Raw genomic sequence first — 26,170 nt, forward strand, 5'->3', positions numbered from 1 at the left:
AAGTTCATTTTGAGCGAAATACGCTTCTCAGACTCCGAAATCCTGAATGAAACCTCCCATATTCGATAAAAAACATCCAATGAAGTACTCCGAGGTTACCTCTTATTTTCGCCTTCCATATTTTCAGGTGTACATTTGTATCCATTTTCTGTTATTGTTAAGCTATTTGACAAACATTTGGATTTGTTTATTGTTTTATATTTTAGACTATTCCGTTTGGTGCACTATTTTCCTGTCTGTCCAAAACTTAAATATTTGAATAGAGGGAGAAATTTAAAATGTGTCATGTTAAAAGCAGATTAATTGAACAATCGAAAAAAAAATAATTGACTGATTCATCTATTAAGATAATTGTTAGTTGAAGCCCTAGTACGGTGCAGCAAAAGGGCCAATATCAAAGTAAATAAAACATGTAAGATGAAGTGGTCAAATAATGTTGGCATGGATTCATTGTTTTATACATTGAAATAATTTTAGGTGAAAAAATAATAATCGTGTTTTAATTAATCACCTTTTCATCTAGTAACTCGTTTTTATAAATAGCAAATAATATTATGTAAAAAAATAATAATCTTGTGATTGAATTACATTTTAATCTATTGACTTAAATCAAGGTGATTTTCTGGACACAGAAATTCCCAAGTAATTGTATTTAATTAGATGTAATTAAATAGTCTATGAATATTTAATGCAAAATACGCATTATTTAAAAAATTAAAGTGTGGTGTGTGCTGAATGTATTTCATCATCAATATTTAATGTGCAAACGCATGATTGCTGATTTGGAATATTTCATGAATAAAACATTTTATTAACTATTGTAACATTGATTTAATTGTGTATTTATGTAATTTTTGCCTATTCACAATTTCTGTTGAACGTTTGAAATGTATTTTGGAATGTTGACATTTTTAAAGGGATAGTGTGTATTTCCTCCATGGTAAAGAAACCTCATCAAAAACAATGTTTTGAATAATAGACAAAAAACAAATGAACAACCGTACAAACATACATTTTCTGAAAACTCGTAGGTTGATACATTTGCATATTATATAAGCCTCACTTAGAGGGAGCTGACATAATTGTCCACCATTTTGCTAAAGGTATTAGACAAAAAAATATGAATATCTTGACAAAAATTGTAAAGAAAAATGGTGCAGTTTCGCTATTTTACGTATGCATAATTTGTATTCTTACCGGTGCTTTTTAGCATTTGTGTTTATATACGCGACAATACAGCAGGCATGTCAAACATAAGGCCCGCGGGATAGATCCAGTGCTTTGGATAATTTAATCCGACCCGCCATCCATTTTTGAATATGTCAAAATAAGCAAGTCTCTAGGCTATTTCCGTCAAAACTAATGATTTGTTAAATAAATGCAGACCAAATGTTCTCTTGGGCCACCAGAGGAAAGGGTTGAGTTAGAAAAGCATGGCGAGTTGGTTCAGGTGTAAAAGTGCATTCACTTAAGTTAAAATAAAACAGTTAACCTATTCAATGCCAAACATAAAAATATGTTTTCCCCATTGTTTGTGAATAAAGTCATCTGTGATTATAATGCTTGGGTTACTAAAGCAAGCCCAATACTGAAAAACAAAGCTAAACATTTGGAGTTGGAATTATTTTACTGATGCGGCCCGCAAGAGAATAGTAAGCATGGATGCGACCCCAGAGCCATACAGAGTTTGACATCCCTGCAATACAGCATATCATACACACTGTCCCTTTAATTGTAAAGTGAATACAGGTACTATTCATAATGTTGTTACTAAGCCTTTCAACAGGAGTGAACGGGTGAAATGTATTGTATGTTGCGTTTTTCATTAACATGGCGGAGTAACAATCTAATAGATAACCGCTTGGTTCTGTTTTTTAGGAGAAAAACATTGGCCCGTCCGCTCCCAGAGTCACCATGGTAGGGTTGTTGGCTGTTCTTTGTCAAACGCTCAAAGTTGCCTCTAACCACCGAATGAGTTTTTCGACACCTGAATCAAACCTCAAACTGTCAAAATTGATTCGAAATCAGAACCTGAATTCCACATTCATGATTTTGAGTGTTTGGAGGCAGCTTATACATGCAGCGCCTTGCCGCGTACCTAGCTTAGCCTAGCCTCATTTTGTTGTATGTATGATGAAGATGAACTTGTGCGTACATTTTGTTATGTGTTCTTGTTCGGAGGGTGTAACCGTACATAGGTGAGGTTGAAAAGCATTGTAATTTAGTCCAATTTTGTAATGCCTTAAAAATTGACGTCTAGTCAAATCAAGTTTATTTGTTTGGCCCTTAATTACAAGGACTCTCAAAATGTTGCACAGGCCACAGATTATTGCAAACTACAGACTACCATTATGTCTAAAGTTGGATTATGTTCAGCCTATTAAATGTGGACTGTATTCACTATATGTCTTGACTAGAGTTTCATATTTATTCCCTCAAATACGCACACTTTAATGGTTTTCACTTTGAGACCTTTGAAATAGTTGTTGGAAGAAATATGGTATTATAGTTTTTAAGGAAAGCAATGGTAAACTAAGATATTCACATAAACATATCGTTTAACTTTGTATATTGATTTCATAATACATATGAATGCAAATGTAAAATGCAAATGCTTTGCATTTATGTAACGCTTTTCAAGTTAATGATCTCCAAAAGCGCTTTACAATGTGCTTCACACTTACACCGATGGCAACGTCAGTCATGCAAGGCATCTACCTGCTTATCAGGGGCATTAAGGATTCAGCGTCTTGCCCAAGGACATTTTGACGTTCAACACGGAAAAACTGGGAATCGAACCTGTGACCTCTTGATTCCAAAACGAGCTACGGCCGCCCCCAACCACGCAGAATAAAAATCTTTGCGACAGCCCTTGTGATTGAGGATTGAATAACGATAAGTTAAAATAAATACATGTAAATGGTCTGCATTCATGTAACACTTTAGGTCACTGAAGACATCCCAAAGCACTTAACAATTTGCTTTACACTAAATTGCCTAAATTAACCCATTAAATATATAAATACTGTAATCCCTCATTCATTGCAGTTATTGGGGAACAGAAATCCCTGCGATATGCAAAATTATAAGGTAGCCCTACCCATTTTTAACCTGCACTCTGCCATCCTTATTCGCAGCAATAGTCAAGCGGGAATAATGGACCGCAGTCCAAGGGGTGCTGTGCATTTCAGGGAGGAAAACATTGGTAAAAAAGCTGCCATGCATTGGCCCAAATTTGCTCTTAATGTCCCCTTAGCAACTGTCGACTGGGGATAATGAATACCTAAATACTGTAACCCCTGGTTTATCGCGGTTATTTGGGACCAGAAATCCCTGTGATTTGAGAAATTGACAAAAGCACCTCCTGCCGGTCCCCACTGGCAGCACTATGGGATTAGATAGATAGATAGATACTTTATTCATCCCCGTAGGGAAATTCACACTCCCAGCAGTCTACCCTGTTGTTTATTAACAGATGAACATGATGCCCTAGGGGTGCTTGTAGCGAAGTGGATGACGTCACGCCAGTCCAAAATTTCGACATCGCTGCGGCAGATGGAAAACTTTTCTTTGTGAAAATCCAGGGATACACCACCTCGTGTTAGCAAGTCCGCCTCCTCTCCGATTCTCCCCGGTTTTCGTGTCTCTGTTTAGCGGCGTTGAAGCCGGATTGCTCCGGGTAGCTCCGGGTGGCTACACGTTAGCGTCCGGAATGCTAAACGTGAGCCACGTTTCCGCAAAACACAGCAACTGCGCTCCCTGTGCGCTTCGATGTTTTCCACCAGCACTCGATGATCTTATTTGGTCGTGAGTTCGCATTTACCATGATTACGGATGGTACCGAAGACTTATAACGCCGCTAGCCGCTTCGCTAGCTCCGGCTTTTCCTCTACCATAGGCCCCTTCATCACGCCGGCACGAGAAATCTTCAGGGCAAGGAGTTGGAATTCCTTGAATAAACGCATTTCTTGTGCGTTAAAACCCATGTCCATAGGATAGAAGTAATCCATAGTGTAGTTGTCAAAACGGGAAGAAAAAACACAGAAGATAGGAGCAGACAATAAAACAACAGGGCAGCTGCTGGAAAAGGCAGCCGCTCGTGTCAGCGCCGATTAGTGATAATGGGTCAGGTGCAGTTCTTTTTAGGCGGACTAAAGACCTGACAAAATGCACTATGCTGTCCCCCGCTTGCTACGATATGCGACCAGGGAGAACCACAACCACAGCATTTTAGGTGCTCTGCCAGTTCCCCGCCCACAGCAATATGTGATCGGGGTAACAGATTATGGCTGCATTAGTGCAGTTCCCATTTTTAATGGAGAAAAGGCCAAACAAAGGATCCTAGGCCAGACAAAAATGCACTCAGTCTCTACTCATGGCAACATTTGATCAGGGGTAATGGATCACACAATATTCTCACCAGCACTGCACTGAAGCTGCAGAGCACAAATTGCAAAGTAGAAAGGGACTACAGTTCTCATATTTCAACGGTCAAATTTCATTGAAAATCAAAGCTCAATTGATGGATGAGGTATATTTTTAAATTGCCTGGCATCAAAGTATGTACTGTTACACCCCCCTGTTTCACTTCAGTGAGTTCCTGTTGAGGTCTTTGTGATCAATAGCACCACACTGCTTTGTGTCGCTTTCTGATTTCTGATTAGACAAGTGCTTAATGAGGAGTCTGGCAACACGCTGCTCTCTTAACATGCAAATAATGCATTGTGCCCTTAATGTTTGTTACAGCTGACCTACATTGTATTTTTTTTTCTTATGATCTTGCGCCGGGAAATGCAAGCGATCGCCTCTATACGACATGTATGCTTTTTGATCTGCTTGACTGGTCGGACAATTTCCGGTGCGGCGGACACGAAAGCAATGTCCTAACCGCGAGGCGACTGTGCTGCGGGGAGGAGGTCTGGTCTTTAAAGGCACGGATAAAGGCAGTTTTGATGATGTTACTTCTTGTTATTCGAAGAAGACATCAGATAAATCTGTGCTTATCCCTGCTCACGATATACGGACTGTTCGGCCTCGCCAGGGATGTCCATCGACTCTTGGAAGACATCACCGGATACTCGAATTATACGGCTATAATCTTATCGCCGTTTCAGTGATGTGCAGTGAGGCACGGTCAGTTTTACAAACAAATTAATCGAGATCAACAAAACAAAAAATTGAAATGTCCTATTGTCTCACCTTAACTTATAAAGTAAGTCGATGCATGCTTGTTTTGAACAAAAGCATCCATATATAACAAAACAGTGAAAATAGGAAATGTAATGAGAACAAAATTTGAATAAAAAAGAACATTTGTATGCAAAAATCTGCCGACCCTCACATGCTACAATATGGGGATAATAGCTTGTGGCCGCATGAGTGCAATTCACTTTTGGGTGGACAGAACAGCAAAAAATAGCCACCAGACTTGGGGGGGAAAAAAAGCACCGTGTCGTCCCAGGCCCGGAGCGATGTATATTTGGGGATATTGGACCGTAACCGCTTGAGTGCAGTTCACTTTTTTTGGTGAACTGAATCGATTGGATTGCTTTCACCTCACTAATACAAAAGCCCCTCTACAAAATAACTACTCTCGTTTACGAGAAATTCGATTTCTTTTGATTAAAATATTGCCTGACACGTGAAAGAAAATCCAGATGCTACCACTAGAGGGCTAATTGCTCGAGACTTGCTTTTTCACCTTAAAGTTCCATACCCTAGATGTGGTATCCATGGTCACTTGTGCTCCCTCACTCCTCCTGTACCCATCTCCCTCACTCCTTTAGTATCTGCTAACTTCCTGCATGGTAAGTGCTCATAATAAATATGCATTTTATTTTATTAATCTAGTCATTTATTTTGCTACTGTATTTTTATGTTCAATTACTATTACACTTTGTTTTTAGTGATCAGGAAGAGTTTTTTTTTAAATGGCTATTTAGGGTTAACTCGAATGTTATAGGGAGGAAGGGAACAGATTATTTTTTTTTCAGTTATTTTTGATAGGGAAAATGTGTTTGAGATATGAGAATTCTAGATAAGAGCTCAATACGGGATTAAATTGATCTCATGTGTAGAGGGGCCACTGTACTATCCCAGACTATCGTTTCGAACAAAGAAGTGTACCATATGTGAATCCTTGGTCTCTCTATCGTAGGGCAAGGGAATTGCGTGCTCAATAAATATAACCATTTGATAGTTTAATGTTGTATTTCTGTGTTGACTGATAAGGCATTGCTTCCCCTAACTGTAGGTCACTGAACCCTGTTTGATTTCTGCAAAATATTATCTATACCAGAAAAAATGACTGTCACATCATATAGCTCCATTGCAATAAAAATTGATCTCTTATTGGCTTGTAATGGGATTGTGAGAGGTGGGGTCACCAAAAATCACATTTCAAAATGAACTGGTATGAGGTCCACATAAACCCTTCCCCTTCCTTTGTCCCCACGGAGACTCAAGACGAGGCAATGTCAAGACAACACTTGGCCCGGAGTGTCTGATGGGGGGGATTGGAGGGGGAGTAATAAGCTAAAGGGCAATACTTAGTGGAAATGGGCAAAGAAACCCGCCAGTGTAGGATCAAATTGCACGCTAATGTCCTTCTCCCATCTCACAGTAGCAGCTGATTCGATGTTCACAGAGATTGCCAACAAAACACTGGAGTATGATGCGTTTCTTACCCTTGACGTAAAAAAGATTCATTCTTCGGAACGGAATGTTGACGGACGACACAATTATGCTAATCCGAGAAGAAGAGCCGCCGGGCTCATTTGGAATATCGCTCATCGCTAATTTTTTTTCATTAGGAGATATGAGACCGAGATAAACCTCGAAGCACAACCATCTGGAAATACTTCATATCCGCGGATGATCAGTGCGCTACGTTCAGGATATCAATCAAGGCGGCTTCTACCCCAGGCTTTGTTCCTCCCTCTTCAATATAGAGAGGCTATTACAGTGGTTAGCATTCTGGGGTAAAACGTAAAGGTCTTTGCCTGTCGTTAAATGTCAAGCCCTCGGTGGGTTCCCTTTCTGGGCTACCACTGGTGTCAACAGAACCAGTGGGACATTGGCAAACACGTTTTTAATTTTGAAACTTTGACAATAGGCCGTAAAAGCTCCACAAATATAACCGCAACATCTGACAAAGCTGATGGGTTGGCAGGAAAGCTCCTGAGGAGCCGAGTTCGTCTAACGAGTGACAAGGATTTGCGGACTGGCCCAAACTCGGACCAAGGTTCAGCTTTATTCTTGCACTTTGACAGCTTTTACCAAAATACAGATATGTATATGAAAATTGATTTACCATTGGCCAACATGAGCCTCAAATGGCTTCCAGTGGCAAAAAAAAAAAACACCAATAGCATACAGTCCATACAGTATACGTCCAAAGCTACACATTACAAATTATCTTCTGTAGTTTAATGCACCAGTTTAATTTAGAAATCTACGAAAACTAGGAAAAAACAAATCAAGCGATGTCAAAAACTACCATATTTGTTCCTATATGCCTGAACCTGCTTGGTTGGTTTAAGCCTAAAACTATATCCTTATTCTATGCTGAAAATTTGTGTTTTTATATGTCTTCTTTGATGCTAAAAGTTAGGGTTCTTGTCTTAGGCTGCAAAAGCTAGGGTTGTCGTCTTCTTCACCCAAAACATGGGTCTTTTGTGCCAAAAATTAGCATGGAGTCATCTTCTACACGAGAAACTAACAATGTTTAAATTAAAAGCTAAACATGTCTTAAAACTATACGCTAATTCAAAGAACATACTTAATGTAGCTAAAGGCTTACAGTTTGAGAGTTACTGAATACTATGAATGATCTTTAGTTTACTACGCCCGTGTATACAATATTACACAAAATGCTTTTACAATGATAACTACGAACATTGACAAAAAAAAAAGATGTTTTTACACCTCTAGATGGTCCTTTTGATTTAAATAGCTAGTTCAATACATTCCCAGTGCCTCTTTAGACAAAGACTGCCATGGGGTGCCGCCATTCTACCCTAATAACAGGTGCTTTATGAATATCCAAATGTCCATCACTATTTCAATCATTAACTCTTGATTGTTACACACATTCAAACAACATTCTTACTTCCGACTTGAATAAGCATTAAGCTAGCTGCTAAAGCAAATTATAGTATCAGAGCTACTAAATACTACGTCTTTCTATAAAAAACTACCCAAAATTGAAAGAAAAAAAATATCAAGTAATGTTCATTTTTACCCCGTTAGCTGGTGCGCTTGGTTTGAATACAAATGGTAGTTTCAATAGATTTCCAGTGCATCTTCAAACAAAGGCTAGCATCTAGGGGAATCCATCACTATTTTAAATACTTTACGAAATTCCCTTCGTCCAACCATCTAAATTTTAATTATTAAATCCGTTTATTGTAACAAATATTAAACAACAAGTTTGCTTCCGACTTGACTAAATTTGCTTTTAGCTCCAGTGGGCTAGCTAAAAGCTGACAGCTCAAAACTACAAACTATCTGTACTTGTCCATCAGCGTTTACATTTTTACTCTTCAAATCTGTTGATTGTTAAAAATTCTAAGCAGTTACCAGATTTGTGCAATAAAGTTAATGATTACGACCTTGTTTACAGTTTTTAAAGTGATAACGTTGTCTAAGAGCATTTTTCAACATAAAAATGGCGCTAGGAAGAAAACTTTACAAAATCATGTAATTGAAGCACCATTTTCAATATTCATCAGCTCTGTATATTCAAACAAATACTGTTACACGGTGTATATATATATTTTTAATCAGACAACAACATGGACCAAAGACCGTTTCTATGTTTTCTTGCAGCATTTTTTATATCCCTGGCACTTTCTCAGTCATTGTTAAAACATTTCGCGTTTTCAATCCCTCGCACCACATTCCACAGCATTGTTTAGATGAATGTATACAGCCTACGTCTTAGAAGAAGCAGAACCACTTCATGCATATTCAAATCTTGAAATAAAGCTCAAAGGACCGAGACGATATGAAATATTTAGAACACGTCCTGAGGTGTAAATAAAGTGGTACAGTTTGTTTCGGGGAGTTTATTTTATTATTTTTCCAGGGAGGGCGTGTAAGGTTTAAAGCTGGTCACCGGGTTCAACAATGATGAACCCGCCATTGACGGAAAACCACTACACGTTGCGCCTTGATAAAAATACCTTGAAAAGACTTCGCCCGGGAAAAAAAGGAACAGCCTGGCAGGCAACAACTCAACACAAATATTCCAACTGGCAGAAGGCGAAGATGAGAAAGCTCGGAAAAGGTTACAAATCAAATGCGATGGAAAGTACTGCATATGAAAGAGAAAGAAAACTGGAGTCAAGGGCAGTGCAAGGTTGGGGATTGATGCAGTGAAGTTGGAGGGGGCGGAGCTTAAAGCCGAGGGTCTGCAGTTGCATTGGATCATCGACATCAAAAGTTCCAAAATCCAACGATGAAACAAAGAAACCAAATAGGAATTGTGAAATTTCATGGCGAGTTTAGAAAAAAAATCGTACAAAATGCTGACACATAAAATCAACTTGTCCCAGGACCTTTAAAATCTTGTTCATGACAGCCCATGTTAAATATGGGTCAATGATAAATAATATTATAAAATTACAATATTAATGATAGTTTATTTTAATTTTAATTTGTTTTTCACATTTTAGCAAAAAAAAAATAGTCTCTCTATACTATTCTATTTATTTTTTTTATTTTTAGGGTTCTTTATTTTCATTTAATTTTGCATTTAAATAAAACAAATGTTTTATTTATTATTTCATTTTTCTTTAAACGTATGCATATTAAACTAAATAGTTTTTAATATAATCATTTATAGATTATGTTTTTTATTTAGTTTATTTTAATTAAGTTGAACGACAATATGTTTGGCATTTTAGTAAAAAATAGTTGCGTGTGTGTATATATATATATATATATTTTACATAGTTTTTTATTATGTATTTGATATTTTACAATTCAGTAAAAAATGTTTTTTTATTATTAAACGTTAATTGTATATTCGCATACATTCATTTTTTATATTCACTATTATACATTTCCATTATTTTGCTAGAAAAATATATTTAAAGCAGAATACAAATTATTGATAATTCCATCTATCACTAGTTTTCACATATTACACATAATTTCATTAGCCTTTCTTGATAATTGTGTTTATATCGAAGTATTTTTTCCTCATTTCTCTTTAAAATTTGGTATCACTAAGTAATTATTTTATACATTTCATGAAATCATTCACCAATAGTGGAAGCGCTTTTAAATGTGTACTTTAGAATATCATAACAGCAAAGCTAATATCAACTGGTCTGACTTAACCATTCCACCCTAATGACAAGCTGCGACCCAAATCAAGTGGAAAAAATCCACTAATAGTGGAATAATAATATTAATATAATAATAATAATAATATTATTATAATAATAACGTTTATACTCCCATAAAAGCCTTTATTGCGTATGCCGTATGAGGATGCCCAAAACTGTTCTAAAATAGACATATACTAAAATAAGTTTGTATCTAAAAGATACAAAAACTAAAATATTACCTATACATCAACTAATTGTGTAGAGAATAGACAGCAATGGATAATAAAAATATACAATTTTTAAACCATATTCTGCACCCTCAAGCAGCGCTTTAATGACGGCCACATACCATTTCCTCATTTGACCTGTCACCGTTTTCCACAAAATATAAAGGAAATACAAACAAAATCACAATAAAATGAGATGTGGTCCATCTCAAATGCACAGACAAACTGAGGAAAAACAAAAAAAAAAAAACGACCATTATCGGCATCAGCTGTTAAGGAGTGTAATCGACCCACCATTTTTTCTTCTTAGCATTATTTTGCCAAGGAAAGCTCTGGACCCACTGAAAATGGTGAGAACAAAACAAAAAACAAACTTTTTCTACCATGTAGTGGTAAACACTGAAATAAATTTAAAAACTGCATGAGCTGAAAAAGGACCACAAATCAGACCGATATTGAAAAAATATATATTTGACAAAAAAACTAAATACGTTTAAACACAATTATTCCAACAGGAAGAACCGATGGAGCAGGGCATTATCCTCATCTACTGTGTTATCAACCCTCCGTTATTTTCTTCTTGTGAGCATTATTTCGCCCGCGACCCACTTTTGGTTCCCGACCCCCAAGTTGAGAAACACAGAGCTAAGCTTCTCATGCCGTCCTTGGGTTTCCCCGTGAGCTCGATGTCTGTTCCCACTGCTCTTGCTGCATGCAAAGGCATCTCTTTCTATTGTTTTATTAAAAATCATGACTAGAGGACTTCCTTTCCATTATCCCCAAAAGAACAACACGTCCCGGCCGCCCACTCCCATATAACAAGCAGCCTCCAGGATACGGAGGCAAGCTGTTTGAATGCAAATGTTCCCGATCGATGTCCCTGTGCTTCACCGCCATAGCTCCTATCTTTCCGCTACGCCTTAATCGATTCGGCAAATGCTTAGTTAACCTTGGCGCTAGGCTAAAGGTGCTCGGCGGTAGGCCGGTCCCCCCCTGCTCACGTGCATCGTATATGCAAGCGACGCACAGAAGTGAGTAGAGTAGCCAAAAATTGGACTCAAGTAAAAGTACTGTTACTTCAGAATAATATTACTCAACTAGAAGTAAAAAGTAGTCATTGAAATGAACACCCACCCATTTTCTGCAACCGCTTATCCTCAGTAGGGTCACGGGGGTACTTGAGTCCACCCCAGCCATCTTGGGGCAGTGGGCAGGGGATACCCTAAACCGGTTGCCAGCCAATCGCAGGGCACTCAGACTACTCACTTGCTCATTCACACCTAGGGACTATTTGGAACGGCCAATTCACCTGACATGCATGTTTTTGAGGATGTGGGAGGAAACCGGGGAGAACATGCAAACTCTGTACAGGAAGGTAGCTAGATTTTAACTCATGACCTGAAAACTGCCGTGCACACGCTAATCGAAATAATAGAATAGAATATACTTTTATTGTCTTTGTTAAGTCATGGGTCGAGCATATTGTGACAACGAAATCGGACATGGCACTCCAGGTTCACATTTAACAATGAGAATAAAAGAAAAGGAAGACAAAGGTTATAATTTACACAAGAAATGTGGGCATGTAGGGTGTTACATAAAGTTTTGGGATCGTATTAGTGCAATATGCGGTAGTGCAAATAAACGATCAAGTTAAAAGATACTTGGTGAAAAAAATGTTCAAACTGTGAGGAACAGTAGCAACGATTAAGTGTTTTTTCTTCAACAACCATTCAGATAATCAAAAGACCTTAATTTCAGTTAGAGGGACTTGCCATTTAATTAAAAACCATAAAAATCATCAAATGTATAATCAAGTACTGTATTCTTGTCAAGTCATGTTTATTTGTGACACCCTTAATCACAAAGAGTCTCAAAGGGCTGCACAAACCACAGACTATTGCAAACTACAAACTATTATGACACCATCCCCTGATCTAAAACCTACATGAGGGCAAGGAAAAACTCAAAAAACTCAACATTAAAAAACATTGAGAAGGGACAGCCCTCTAGGATGACCATGCTGCAAAGGATTTTGCTTTAACAAACAGAAATAAACTACAAAATTATTAAAGTGTATTATAAAATAGAGCATTCCACAACAACGGGGTCCGAATGGAGAACCCTCTCTAACCTGCGGTTCCATTCTTGGCTCTTGGGATCACAAGTAGACCAGCAATTCAGAGCGAAGGCTCCGGACCGGAACATAGGGGAAAATTAAATCTGAAAGATACGATGGAGCAAGTCCTAGCATAATCTTGAGTAATACCAACAAAAGCTTAAAATCACATCTTAAGCTAACAGGGAGCTAATGCAAGTTAGCTAAAATCGTGGTAATTTGATCAAACTTTCTTATCTTAGTTACAAACCTCACTGCAGCTTTTATTACCAGCAGCAGTCTCTTGGTTTTGGACCAGGGAGTAGAAAGACATTATGCAGAATATTTTCCTCAAAGCCTTGAAATATGGTGCCTCAACCACCAAAAACTTGGTTGGTATAAGATAAAAAAAGTCAGCACTGGCTTGTCAATTGTTGGTTGTGTTACCCACCCTGGGGCAGCGATTCAAGCATTTTTATCGGACATCCCTTGAAAGAGGAGGGACTTATGTGGAACTCTTGTTAGTCTGTGTACTCAGAGCTTGTTTAGGTGAATTCAAAAGAAATATGCATACAGACATAAGGCCACAACTATATAAATTGCACAAAAAAAAAAAAAAGTTCCTAACCCTGCTCACAAGTGTCCCCTGGTGGTTCGGATCACTCATCTAAATAAAAAACATGAGATAGCGAAGGTCCGACAAAATAAATGCGCCTTAACACAGACAGATGCGTACTAAGGGGAAGGGGATTTAAGTAACAGCTTCAACGTAGCCTAATGTAGCAGAGTAAGATTACAGTTTCCTCTTCACAAATCTACTCCAAGTCTGTTTTATGTAAATGTACAGGAGATCTAGCTGTAAGAGTTATAGGATGTCGAAGGAGTAGGATTAAATTAGCATATGCTTCTTTAGTTTCCTTTTTAGACATGTTATTTAACATTGAACATGCAAAGACAAAATAAACAAAACAAAGTTTCCATTCATTGAAGTAAAAGAGTATAGTGATTTAAAATGCTCCTAGAAGAACATTATGTCCCAAAACCTACTCGAGTAAACGTAGCCCGTTACTTCCCACCTCTGCATATATGTTGTGAGCAACGTGCCACCAAACGGCACATAAAATGTCACCTCAGTGACTCACTAGAGTTCCATCTGGCCGCTGTTATGCAAACGAAAAAGAAGCCTGTTTTACCCAAAAGGAAAACGCCGTGAGTAACCACCGACGCTCGGTGGGTCGGCGCCGCCCTCACGCGTTTGCTCGGAAGCCGCGGCGCAGCTGTCGGTCGTGGTGATAGAAAACATCCATTTAGCGATTGAAATGGTTTAAGTTAGCAATCTGCAGCGCACATCAATCAGAATTAACGACATGGGCGGCCGGGGAACACCAGGCTTGATTTCCGTCACGCTGGAGACCGTGAAGGTCATTTTACTCATGCTGTGCTATGTTGTATCAATATGTTTTCAGAAGCATTGAACCAAAATGTAAAAACACTTCTTTTTTCTTAAAACTATCTGAAAGTCTTTCGTGCGGCTGATCAGTAGGTATTCAAGCCTCTGGGAATGATTTCAGTATGATTAATCAGCTCAAAATGACTGGAGTTGATCGGATCTTTGTCCACATATCAAGCAGCCCCCACTTGGTCATGTTGCTTTGCTTCCTTTATCCGGCAATTGAGAGTGTAGGGGCCCTTAAGTGACCAAAGTCATGTCACCAGAAACATCAAGCGCTAAAAATTTCTTGCAAATTTCATGTTTAAGCTCAGTGTTCTTGCAATGAAATGGTATTTTGCAAGCAAACTGCCGTTGTGTTTATGGAAAAGCATTGCTTAGATATTAGAGGTATCACAAATGCAAACAAAATAAGCACCAAAGTAAAAGTTCTGCTTAATATGCTTTCTTTCACAAAAAAAAACTTTTTTTTTTCAGAAGTTTTCTTGGAAAAGTATTTTCAAAAAACTCAATGTTAAACTGGTGTTTACTAAACAATGATAAAAACCCAAAAACTTTTTTTAACAAAAAAAAAAAAATATCTGGGTTCAAGTCTTCTGTCCATATAGCTACAGGGATGTCCAGCTAAACTAGCTTTAGCTTTGCAAAAATTAGTCTCCTATATGCCTGACACTGTTTTATCGTCTAAGACAAAGACCCTTCATCTATGCTGCAAACATCTCCTTGTCTTAAACATTAGGAAACAGCAGAGTTTAAATCGGGCCTAAAAATATAAATCCAGCCTGCGGGTATTCAAGCCTGACCCAACCTGAGCTGAGCCAATAAACTTGATTTAAGGGTCTGAGTGCAAAGCAAAAAAAAAAAATATATATATATGTGTGAGGACACGAGGAAGTAGGAGGAGTGACCAAAAAAAAACATTAAAAATGAATGGTAGATTTAAAAAAAAAAAAAGAAAAAGAAAAGAAAAATGTCTGGAGAAGACACCCGGCCCAGCCCAAACCTGAACACAATGATTGACATTTTATGCCTGACCGTTGGGCTTAAGATTTTACATCTACTTTATGCCTAAACTTCGTTCCCATTCACTCAGTCCCATCATTGCTTAAGCCAGTAAAAAAATAGTTAAGTCAAATTGATTTATATAGCCCTTTATCACAAAAATGTCTCAAAGGACTGCACAGGATTACAATGACACAATTACCTGATCTTAAACCAACATGCGGGCAAGGAACAGCTCAAAACGCTAGGTAACATGTTGAAAATGTGTCCAATAAGTGCATGACAGCAGCGACGCCCCCAGCCTGTAAATTAGTCCAGAAAGTCTATGACGGCCACGACGCAGCTTCCCATCTCTACCAGCTGGTCCATGCGGGCGTTCACATGCTTCAGGTCAAACGCTGGTCCGCTGACTCATCTCAAATCGTCCTTCTCCTTCATATCACCACCAGGCAGGCAGTCGGAAAAAGACAGGACAATACAGAATATGAGGTGGGCATCAATCATAACTTCTGATCTGGAAAATACAGATTCACATTCGTACAAATCGTACTAGAACAACCTTTTCTGCGCAAGATTCAAAAGGGAGAAGAAAAAGCAGCCAAGTTTCGAACACTCAACCCATCTATCTCCATCCAGGGAGCATATCGTGAAAGCCTGGCCCGTCCTCTGTCACTCCTTTGACAGATGTAAATGGATGTTTGGGCAGTTGGCTCTAATGTATTTTTAAACAGGCGCTGCGGCGGCTAGCAAATGAAGTGTCTGCGCCGCTCTCCGCAAGCTTCTCTTCGGTCTTCCCGCCTTACCGGCCCACAACGGCGGAGAAGACCGGCGAGAATAGCGCCCATTCATCACCTTTCGGGGAAGCGCCCGGCTCGCTAAAGGTCCCATCTTTCATCCTAAAGCACCCCCCGCCCACTAAGCCCCCGTGTCCCCGCTCTGCGGTGTCCGGCTCTCAGCCTGTCGAAAGTGGACCTGCTCGGACGATGGATGCTTCGGGGAAAAGCGTTGTTTACTCTCTAAGTGCAAAATGCGCCTCCCACGCAGCATCACGCTAGCAGACTGTTAGTGCTGATTAGCGCTGCCAGGTGTTCCGACAAGCTCCTTCAGGGGGGGGATTGAAGCCTCATTGCTTACAAAGTACTGTATTCCCTTAAAACATGCACCCCTAGTTTAAACTCATTCAGACCATAACCTAAAAATATGTTTTCAGTAGCACTGTTCTTGTCAAGTCAAGTCCAATTTCCAGGTTCACTTATTAAAGGTCTTTTTGGGGTCCTTGGACCTTCAGTTCTAAATATTATAAACATCACTCTCCTCAGGTGGAGTTCCAGCGGCTTTTAAGTCCGCCGTTATTAAACCTACACTGACACGACCCAACCTTGATCCAGAAAGCTTATGTAATTATAGACCTGTGTCAAACCTACCGTTTCTTTCTAAAGCGCTTGAAAAAGTAGTGGCACAGCAGCTGACTAATTTCATATCCGCGAACAATCTTTTTGAATCAATGCAATCCTGAATGACAATAATAATTGTTATTTAATGATATACATGTTATACAGGGTTTGGCGCAGCTTATTTAGTATGTGTCAAGCCTCTGGGAATGATTTAATAATGAAAAAATATCAGATGGGAGGCCTGGTTTTGATCAGGTCTCGGTCCACACATCTAAGGGGCCCCTACTTTCTAGTGTCGCATGCTGTATCCAGCAATTGAGAGTATAGTGTAGATGGCCTATATGGCTTGTAGGCGTAGTAAAGCGAACATATAGATACATAGTTGTTCAATTGAGACGGTTTTCTTTCTATAAAAAAAAGACTTGTGCACAGCCACTGGTACTTGATCGTCATGGTGATGGAAATCATGTGATCACTTACCTGAAACATCTGACGCTGAACATTTCTTACATAGTTCATGCATAAGGTCAATGTTCTTGGAATAAAATGTATGTATCAAGCCTCTGGGAATAATTCAATTATGAATAACTCAAAAATCATCATTAGATGGCAGAAGTGGCTTGGATCAGATCTCAGTCCACACATTTAAGGAGCCCCCACTTCCTCGTGTTGCTTTCTATATCCAGCACTTGAGAGTGTGGCAAGTAGGCATAGCAAAGGATTGTAGTGAGAAAATCGAAGATATGGATACAAAGTTTAGGCTTCAATGGAGATTTTCTTTCTATAAAAGGACTTGTGCACAGACACTGGTACTTGATCGTCATGGTGATGGAAATCATGTGATCACTTACCTGAAACATCTGACGCTGAACATTTCTTACATAGTTCATGCATAAGTTCAATGTTCTTGGAATAAAATGTTATTTTGCAAGAAAATGCTTTTTCATATGTCGTCGGCGGCGCCCTCTGTTGGCTGCGGCTGCATCGGCTCGCTACAACGGGTCAGGTGCAATCGACATTTCGTTCTGTGTACATTGTTACACAGAATGACAATACAAGGAAATTATTATTATTATTATTATTATTATCTATATCACTAATCACGTGGTTAGGGTTCAGTGCTCTCTCTCTCCCGCGACCCAGGTTTGATTCCTGTTGCATCGATCATGGCACAAATACAGTTAAAGCTTGTGTCTTTTTAGGGGGCAGGTTATACACGAATACGAACTTGCATTACTTAGTAAGCAAGCTCATTTGGTACTTGAATTGGAGCGTCAGGGTGTTTTATTATTTTTGTTTGGGATTTTCATGCACAACTATTAGTTGTTCAGTAGTAAAAATATTTAAAAGCGTAAATATTTCTTCCCATACAAGGCGCCATTGCAAATCCATCATTGCTCTGACAAACATAGCTTCTTATTGATGTTGTTATTATTTGTTTAAGTGTTCTAATTGAAACCAATAGCGATTTCTAAAAAAGGTAAATCGCACAAAGGGTTTTTGAAGGTATCAGTAAACACAAATAAATGCTTTATAATATGACGTAGTAATTGATTCTATATATATTTTGTATATCGGATTAATCACTTACACACAATCCACGCAAGTTTTTTTTTCCCCAGGCTATTATTAAAGTTGGAACAGCAATGCGTTTTATAGATTTTATAGATAATTAAAAGGGAGGTGTGTATTATTTGACCACTAGATGTCATTGTACTGTGTAGTACAACTGAAAGTGTGCTAAAAAGCAAAGAAATTCAAAGTAACCAAACCACACCATTTTTTTCCAACCCGTTTGCAGGTTTTTTTTTTTGGGGGGGGGGGGGGGGGGTTTACCGTAGCAGCAAGATGTCAGACAATTATGCCGGCACCCTACAGGATTAGGCTCTTAAAATATATATTTTTTGAGCTACAAGCGCCATTTAAAATGCAGGTTTTTATGATAATTTTAATAATTAAAAATATAAGAACTAATATTGTTGCCCTCTGTTAGGCGCTACAGGTCCCTCAAAACGAGGACAGGAGACTGCGTCTTCTACAGGGCCATATATATAATATACACTATGTATTAGGGTTTTAATAATTGCTGTTGACAAATGTTATTGCACTATTGTCTTTATTGAGATTTTCCTTGCCCTCATGTAGTATTTAGATCAGGGGATCGTGTAATAATAATAATAATAGTCTTTAGTCTGTGCAGCGCTTTGAGACTTCTTGTGATGAAGGGCTATACAAATAAATATGGACTTAATTTTTTTTACCACTAGAAGGCTAAATAACGTACTGTCCCATTAAATATATTAAAAAAAAAAAAAGTTTTGACGACTGAAACAATTGGTTGATTTTTTGCCACTAGATTGCAGTGTTAAATTGGGCAATGGTGGTTCAATGCATTGATAGGCAATATTATAAATTAATCTAATTTATATAACACTGTTAAACTTCTTTTACCTGAATCGTATTTATATTTTCTCACATTTGAATGCCGTTCATAGCTAATTATATTTCTTCACACCTATTGTTATTTTTCTCTCCTACCGACCTTCAAAAACCCTGTTATAATTGTGTACGCCGCCTGAATCTTCTGTTATAATATATACCAGACAGATGTTTGTATTTGCTGTGTATTTGCCTTTAAGATTGTAGAATGATTGCTTTTATTTGGATTTGATATTCACTGCCTCCACTCATTGTTCGTTTTCATGTGGCAAAACAGGAAACGACAATTCTTGCTTTTGTCCTCACAAATTGGTTTAATCACCCACTAATAAAACATTGCTCTAGCGTATTTTCTAAAACATCGGCGATGTCTACATGGATACAACCGAATGAGAATTTATCAGGAGAAAAATATTTCGCTGATGGAAAGGGTTTTGTGTATTCTAAACAGTGACACGTTATGGAAATAGGTAATGCGATGAGATAAAATAATGCATGGCTGGGATTGCTGTTAACTATCACCAATTCTATTGTTTGGGGCTTGGGTATGCACAAAACCAAAATCGTTAGTCTCACTATCGCCCTCTGGCTTGAGGCCAGGGAACTGTGTGCCTCACTATCTTTAGATGCTCGGAACAGTAATACGTTACATACTAAATGTACAATGTTAATAGTTGATGTGTTTAAAGTTTAGTAAACATCCAAAATGAAGAGAGAACACAATGGGTTTGAACATGCAAGATAACTGGGGATCCCAAACCTCAGATAAGAAACTTCGAGTTCCGAAAGCCTGAGGCTTTTCTATTTATTAAATCTTTAAGTTACAAAAACGAATCTGACCCAATGGGTGTGCAAATCAAAAAACAACAACCTGATTGGCCGATAGTAAGAACTATATAAATCCTTCATAAGTCAAAACTACAAACAACAGTGTGCAATAATAGTCAAAATAACAACATCCTATGCAATCTCTTTTCAGGTGCCCCATATGAAAATATAAACACAATAGTATTATAACATGTGGAAAATTCAGCCATTTTGAAAAAAAAAAAAAAAAAAAAAACAACAACCCAGAGTTGTGGTGTTAAATGAGAAGGAATTTAAAAATATATATATTTATGTCCATGATGACAGGTGAGGCACAGCTTCACCTGCCTCTCCTGATTTCACATCAGTGATTGTAAAACAATCAAGGAGATTCTAGTCAAGGTTATATTCAGAGATTTCCAACAATTGATACATTTTTTGGGGCAACACGCCCCAAAAAAAAAATCAGTTTTCTAATCCTGAAAGCTAATGCTAACTTTACATAACTTCTGGGAAAAATACTCGAAATGTCAATTGCTACCGACTACCGTGTTAACGTTGAAACTGCAAGATTTTTGTCATAATAAAGTAAATACTGTATTTTTTAATGAAAAATTTGTACAAAATTTAATTTCACTTTCTCAGGTCATGTTATAAATTGTACGCAACATTTTTGAATACGAGCAGCAATAATCAAAATAATTCATTCACGTCAGTGTATTGCTTTAGCATCCCTCAAAGTAGAAGTCATCATATGCACCAAAGAGTTGTTCCCCCTTGTTGATATTTTGCGTTTATTTATGTTGTCCAAGACGACTTTTAGCTTTCGCCCCTCTCTAACATTCATCACTGGTGCCAAGAATAAAAACAGTTATAATGAGAAGATCAAATTACTTTTAGCATATCTTTTAAATCACTTTTAGTTTAGTGGTTAGGATTTCTGCACTTTCACCACTGTGACCCGGTTTCGATTCCTGTTGCATCCAATGTTTCGCGATTGTGCTCAGCTCTACTTTTCGACTAATCAATCATTGCACAAATAACAAAACACCAACGCTTTTATTTAGGTAAAAACAATAAAATAAAAGCTCAAAATGCAAAAATAACTACGCTAGCTGTGGAAACAACTAATTTCAACTCCAAGACGATGGGATTCGAAAATTCTCATCCATCTAAACATCGTCGCAGCACTTTCCATTGCCATGGAAACGCATCAAGTTTCTTCGTACAAATATTAGAAAAATACGTGCTAAATATAACGTTTTTGATGCAAATACAAATAATCAAATAAGTCCTTTTGTGAGTCTACAAAAAAACAACAATGAAAATAAATATGAAAATTGGTGCTTAAAAACCAGAACTTCAAATATTGCGCTTTTATTCAGAAAAAAAAACCCACTACTACCAAAATACTGCAATGACAATACTTATGAAGTACTACAATACAAAATGTTCTACAGAAATACAACTGCACTAATATAAATAAAATACCAAACAAATAAAACAATACAATTGTAGTTTAAAATACTTGCAAAGAAACTACAAACACCAATACAGTAAGCTAGTACAAAAATACTTCTACAGACATATGATACTATGATGGAAATACAAAAATACTACATACATGTTAAAGAACAATACTCTAAAAACTAAAAATATGAATATACCATGGGAATAATTCAAAATATTATAATGAACTACAGTAATATGATAATACAATACAATAAAAGCTCATAATACAAGAATAATTACGCTAGCTGCGGAAACATCTATAATTGCAACCCCGAAACGATGGGATTCGAAAATTCTCATCCATGTAAACATCGTCGCAACACTTTCCATCGCCATGCTTTGAAAACTCTGTATTTTCGTGGAAGGATACAGAGCATTTTTCATGATTGCTTTTGTCATTGCAGGTACCCATCAGCACAACTATAACCATGTGGCTCTAGGTAGCCCCATACGCACACCTAAGAATGGTAAGGAAAGGGTGGGATCGGAACACTCGATTAAAGTGCCATTAAAAACTGATTTGATCACAGAGTCTGTAGGGGAAAAGAACATTTGAATTAGCTAAACGTGGAAATTGCCAAGTCCCCATTTGTGAACAAGAAGCATCCGCTGTCCATCTCGAGGAAAAATAATTGGCTGGAGGTCAGCCCATCTCTTAGCTGACATTCCCCCACTGTTGTCGGAAAACAAAAGTTACTGCCATCAAACTTTCGCGCTGTGTAGCATGTAGCTAAAATTGTTTCCTTTCACTCACATTCGAGTCTTAATTCGCTGCCATTCTCACTAATTGGACATCTTGCACAAGCACGCAGCAGAAAATCTCTACAAAGTCAGAAAAAATCCGTTTTATGTTCTCGTTGACGCATTGGCTTTTGCCCTTCTAAAACGTTCCAACATCTGACAAAAGTTGTCATAAGTATACAGCAAACAATTGATCGGGGGCGTCTACTTTTCCTTTAAAATCCAATGCAGAATACCCACTGATCTCTAATAAACCTTTAGTCAGTTAAAAAAATAAAATAAAAAATAAAAAATAATCCATTAAATACATCAGGAGGTTTTTGGGGCGGAATAGTAGATTTTAAGCAACATTTTCTAATCCTTTTTTTAAGTTAAACGATTATCGCCTAGTAATCAGTTGAACTGGTTTGGGACCAAGTGGAAAGATGTTTTTGTGCCTGGAGAAGGATGGGCATCACAAGGCTGTACTTGCCCAAGACATGCCACAGGAAATGGTGCCCCTAACAACCCTGGTGGTTAACGGATACAACCCACTGACCAAACCCATCAGTTGCATAATAGCAACCAATTAAAGAAACAAATATGTAAAAGAAATAATGCTAATGTTTTATACATGTAATGCTTTTTTAAAACATGCCTGCAGTTAAAATATATATTAAAAAAAATCATATTATTTTCTCAATTAACATGACATGTTTTTTTAAACATATCAAAACATAAAATATGATTCCAATGTATATTTCTGGTTTTGTTGGGGGGGTGGAGAGGGATATTCAACAACTTAACAAAAACAGTTAAAGCTTAAACGTGAAATACAAGTTTCTTCGTACAAATATTTGAAAAATACGTACTAAATGTAATGTTTTTGATGCAAATACAAATTAATCATAATAAGTCCTTTTGTGAGTCTACAATAAAACTACTATGAAAATGAATATAAAAATTGGTGCTTAAAAACCATGACTTCAAATATTGCGATTTTATTCTGAAAAACAAACAAAAAAACAAAACACTAGTAATACTACCAAAATACTACAATGGCAACACGTATCAAGTACTACAATATAATACAAACTGTTCTACAGAAATACAACTGCATTAATATTAATAAAATACTAAAAAAATAAAATACTACAATTGTAGTTTAAAAATACTTGCAAAGAAACTACAAACACCAATCCAGTAAAATAGTACAAACATACTTCTACAGACATATGATACTACGATGGAAATACAAAAATACTACATAAATGTTACAGAAGAACAACAATACTCTAAAAACTAAAAATATATATATATCATGGAAATACTTCAAAATATTATAATGAACTAGAGTAATATGATAATACAAACATACTACAGAAATATGACAAAAATACAACTACAGTAATACGGCATATATACACAACAACTATTCTATTGAAAACACTACCAAAGAAAAACTATACTCATACTACAAACATACCTGGTTGGTTTTGTTTGACTTTTTGCACTACTGGCAGTTCTTTATAGCTAGCCACTCCTTGCACATCTGTTTCTCTGCACTATTGTACTTACAGTGTTATTGTTACAGTGTTATTGTTACTGTTTACCTGACTGCCCATTTTGCACATCTGGTTAGCTGCTCCTCTTGCACTATTTGCGCTACTGTAAAATACTATACATAGACATAATTATTTAGTATATTATTAGTACTCAATACTCCAACTCAATACAACATTTTATTTATATCTGTACATTCAAGGAAACTGTGCGGGCCGGATGTATCGACATTTCTTTCTGTATACACGTGTACTAGAATGACAATAAAGTAGATCTGAATACCTGCAGAAGTACTACAAAAATAAACTACAGTCACACTACAAAACTAAATTTCAAATTTCTTGCTTCCAGCAGAGTCCTAATGTTTTATTTTGCTTTAACTGAGTGTTTTAAAACCAATTTGATGAAACTAATCCATTCCAAAATAAATATAAAATAATTATAACATGTAGATGTGCTTTATTTATGAATAAATATACGAGCAGACATCGGGTAGGTCTCCAGGATCGGCCCCTTGGCCACATTTTTTTCAACCCCAGGCAGACCGCTACTCCAAATAGTTGCCCACCCCTGCATGGGAATTTCCCTTGGCTATGTAAAACAGGAAAAGTCAATTCTGACAAGACATCGCATGCAAAAAGCAGGATGGAGGACACGCTTCAAATGGAAGAAGCACTTGAGTTTTTTTTCTCTCGGTAGATAAAGTCCACTGGCAAGAAACCCCCGAGTGGCTCACCACAAACACGCGGGAAATAGCCCTGAAAATGCACAACATTCGCACTTCCTTTATCACTAGCCCGAGGAGATAAAAAAAAAAAAAGTGATTAAATTCCTCTTTCAGGGGCGCGAGCTGTGCTGAATATGAAGTAGCTTCTGTTTATGTCACCGTCAACATGTCACTGAACTTTTTTTTTTCTACTTGGTTTGGTTAGCCCACCGATCACTGAGGCGTGGTGGTAAGTTCAATGTCTGTGTCCCCCGTGCCTCACCACATGTGTCCTGCCTCCCAATGAAAATGTATTTTTTTTTTCTCCATGGTTTGTTTGTGTCCGACCCAGGGAAGCGGATGAATAATGTAGGCTGGCGTGCACGTCGGCCAAAAAGCTTTTTGGGCCGGGGCAATTTGCAGATTGGTTAAAAAAAAACAAGCCCTTTGCTGTTTTTTTTTTCTATTTTTAAATGGTTTTAAAACTAAGAGTGCCAACTAGGAGTGTAAAAAAAATGAGGAAAAATAAGAAAAGTGCTCATACGTCATGAGGGTTGAACTTATTATTCAAGAGCGCCATCTGAAGCAGTCCAAAATATCACAAATGCTTCATGAGGCTTCATTTTCTTTCCATCCAAAAATGATTCCCACATACTACAGTAGACCCCTGAGATACGACATTCATTCGTTCTGAAATTTGGAACGCAAGGTGAAATTGTAATATCGCCCATCATAAATTCCTTAATATCTAAAAAAAAAAACGTTTTGATTTTTTTATACATTCAAATCAAATGCTCCTTCCCGTCGCTAAAAGGGTACTAAAGGTCAAGTCAGGTCACATTTGTCTAGCCCTTAATCACAAGATGTCTCAAAAGACTGCACAGGATTACAATTACACCATCCCCTGATCTTAAACCAACATGCTGGCAAGGAAAAACTCAAAACTTCAGTTTGAGGAAAATAAGAAACCTCAAGGAGGGGCCTCACAAGTGGTAATCCCCCTTCCAGGATGACCAGGGTGCAATAGATTTAGCATTGGGTAACAGTACACAAAACATATATAAAAGAAAATAGGCAATGTTGAAATTTGTCCAGAAAGTACGTGACAGCAAAAACGCCTCAAGCCTGTAAAATAGTCCAAAAAGTCCAACACAGCAACGATGTAGCCTTCCAGACAGAGGTTTGAAAGACGTTTTTGATGTTAAAGACAATATTGTGCAGCATTTCCCCACCATCAGTAAGCCCAGCCTGGTAGTTTTTTTTTTTAGAGCAGTATGACGATTGAGGAAAGCCTATTTTTATTGATAGCTTTGTTCATGTTTGTGATGTGTGTGGTAAGTTGGTTCAGATGTAAAGCCGCAATTTACTCAAGCGTTAAAATATGCTTATTTTTAACATGTTCAATGGAAAACAAAAATATATACGTTTCCATTGTTTAAGAATAAATTGGTTGTACTTGGAAAATATCCCTTTTCATGTGATTATACAGTTGTAAAGGCAGGTTAAGAATTTAGACCTAATGATAATGTATAGTACTGAAAAATAAGGCTAAATAGTTTCCATTGACGGCAGCACGGCGGCGCAGTGGTTAGCGCTTGTGCGGCACAGTTCATGTCATGGGAACCTGTCGTGGGTTCAAATCCAGCTCCAGACTTCCTGTGCGGAGTTTGTATGTTCTCCCCGTGCTTGCGTGGGTTTCCTCCGGGCACTCCGGTTTCCTCCCACGTTCCAAAAACATGCATTTCAGGTGAATTGGCCGGTCCAAAATTGTCCCTAGGTGTGAATGAGCGAATGAGTTGTCTGTCCCTGTGTGCCCTGCGATTGGCTGGCAACCAGTTCAGGGTGTCCCCTGCCCACTGCCCGGAGATGGCTGGGATGGGCTCCAGCCCCCCCGCGACCCTAATGAGGATAAGCG

At 37.7% G+C, this 26,170-nt stretch overlaps 1 protein-coding gene and 2 long non-coding RNA genes across 9 annotated transcripts in view; 2 read left to right on the top strand and 1 right to left on the bottom strand.

Annotated features, from left to right (window-relative positions):
- Positions 1 to 26,170, bottom strand: part of LOC148347541 (uncharacterized) — a 150,585-nt gene that overhangs the window by 123,878 nt on the left and 537 nt on the right. The gene's annotated exons all lie outside the window — the stretch shown is intronic.
- Positions 1 to 26,170, top strand: part of LOC148347542 (uncharacterized) — a 161,256-nt gene that overhangs the window by 116,329 nt on the left and 18,757 nt on the right. The window lies entirely within an intron of this gene.
- The window catches only part of shisa6b (shisa family member 6b), a 130,707-nt gene that overhangs the window by 85,780 nt on the left and 18,757 nt on the right, over positions 1 to 26,170 (top strand). For 2 of the 7 annotated variants that reach the window (XM_088324123.1, XM_088324126.1), the window contains exons 4-6: positions 1,879 to 1,917; positions 21,671 to 21,733; positions 24,482 to 24,505. The exons of 3 other annotated variants lie outside the window; for them this stretch is intronic. In XM_088324123.1, coding sequence (XP_088180249.1) covers positions 1,879 to 1,917; positions 21,671 to 21,733; positions 24,482 to 24,505 — 126 coding nt within the window. The remainder of the gene's footprint in view (positions 1 to 1,878; positions 1,918 to 21,670; positions 21,734 to 24,481; positions 24,506 to 26,170) is intronic. 2 more of the 7 variants (XM_088324124.1, XM_088324127.1) reach the window with 1 other exon arrangement.

The sequence above is a fragment of the Urocampus carinirostris genome, chromosome 19 (genome assembly GCF_059441175.1).
Source record: "Urocampus carinirostris isolate Australia breed hairy pipefish chromosome 19, RoL_Ucar_1.0, whole genome shotgun sequence".
In the NCBI taxonomy this organism is placed as follows: domain Eukaryota; kingdom Metazoa; phylum Chordata; class Actinopteri; order Syngnathiformes; family Syngnathidae; genus Urocampus; species Urocampus carinirostris.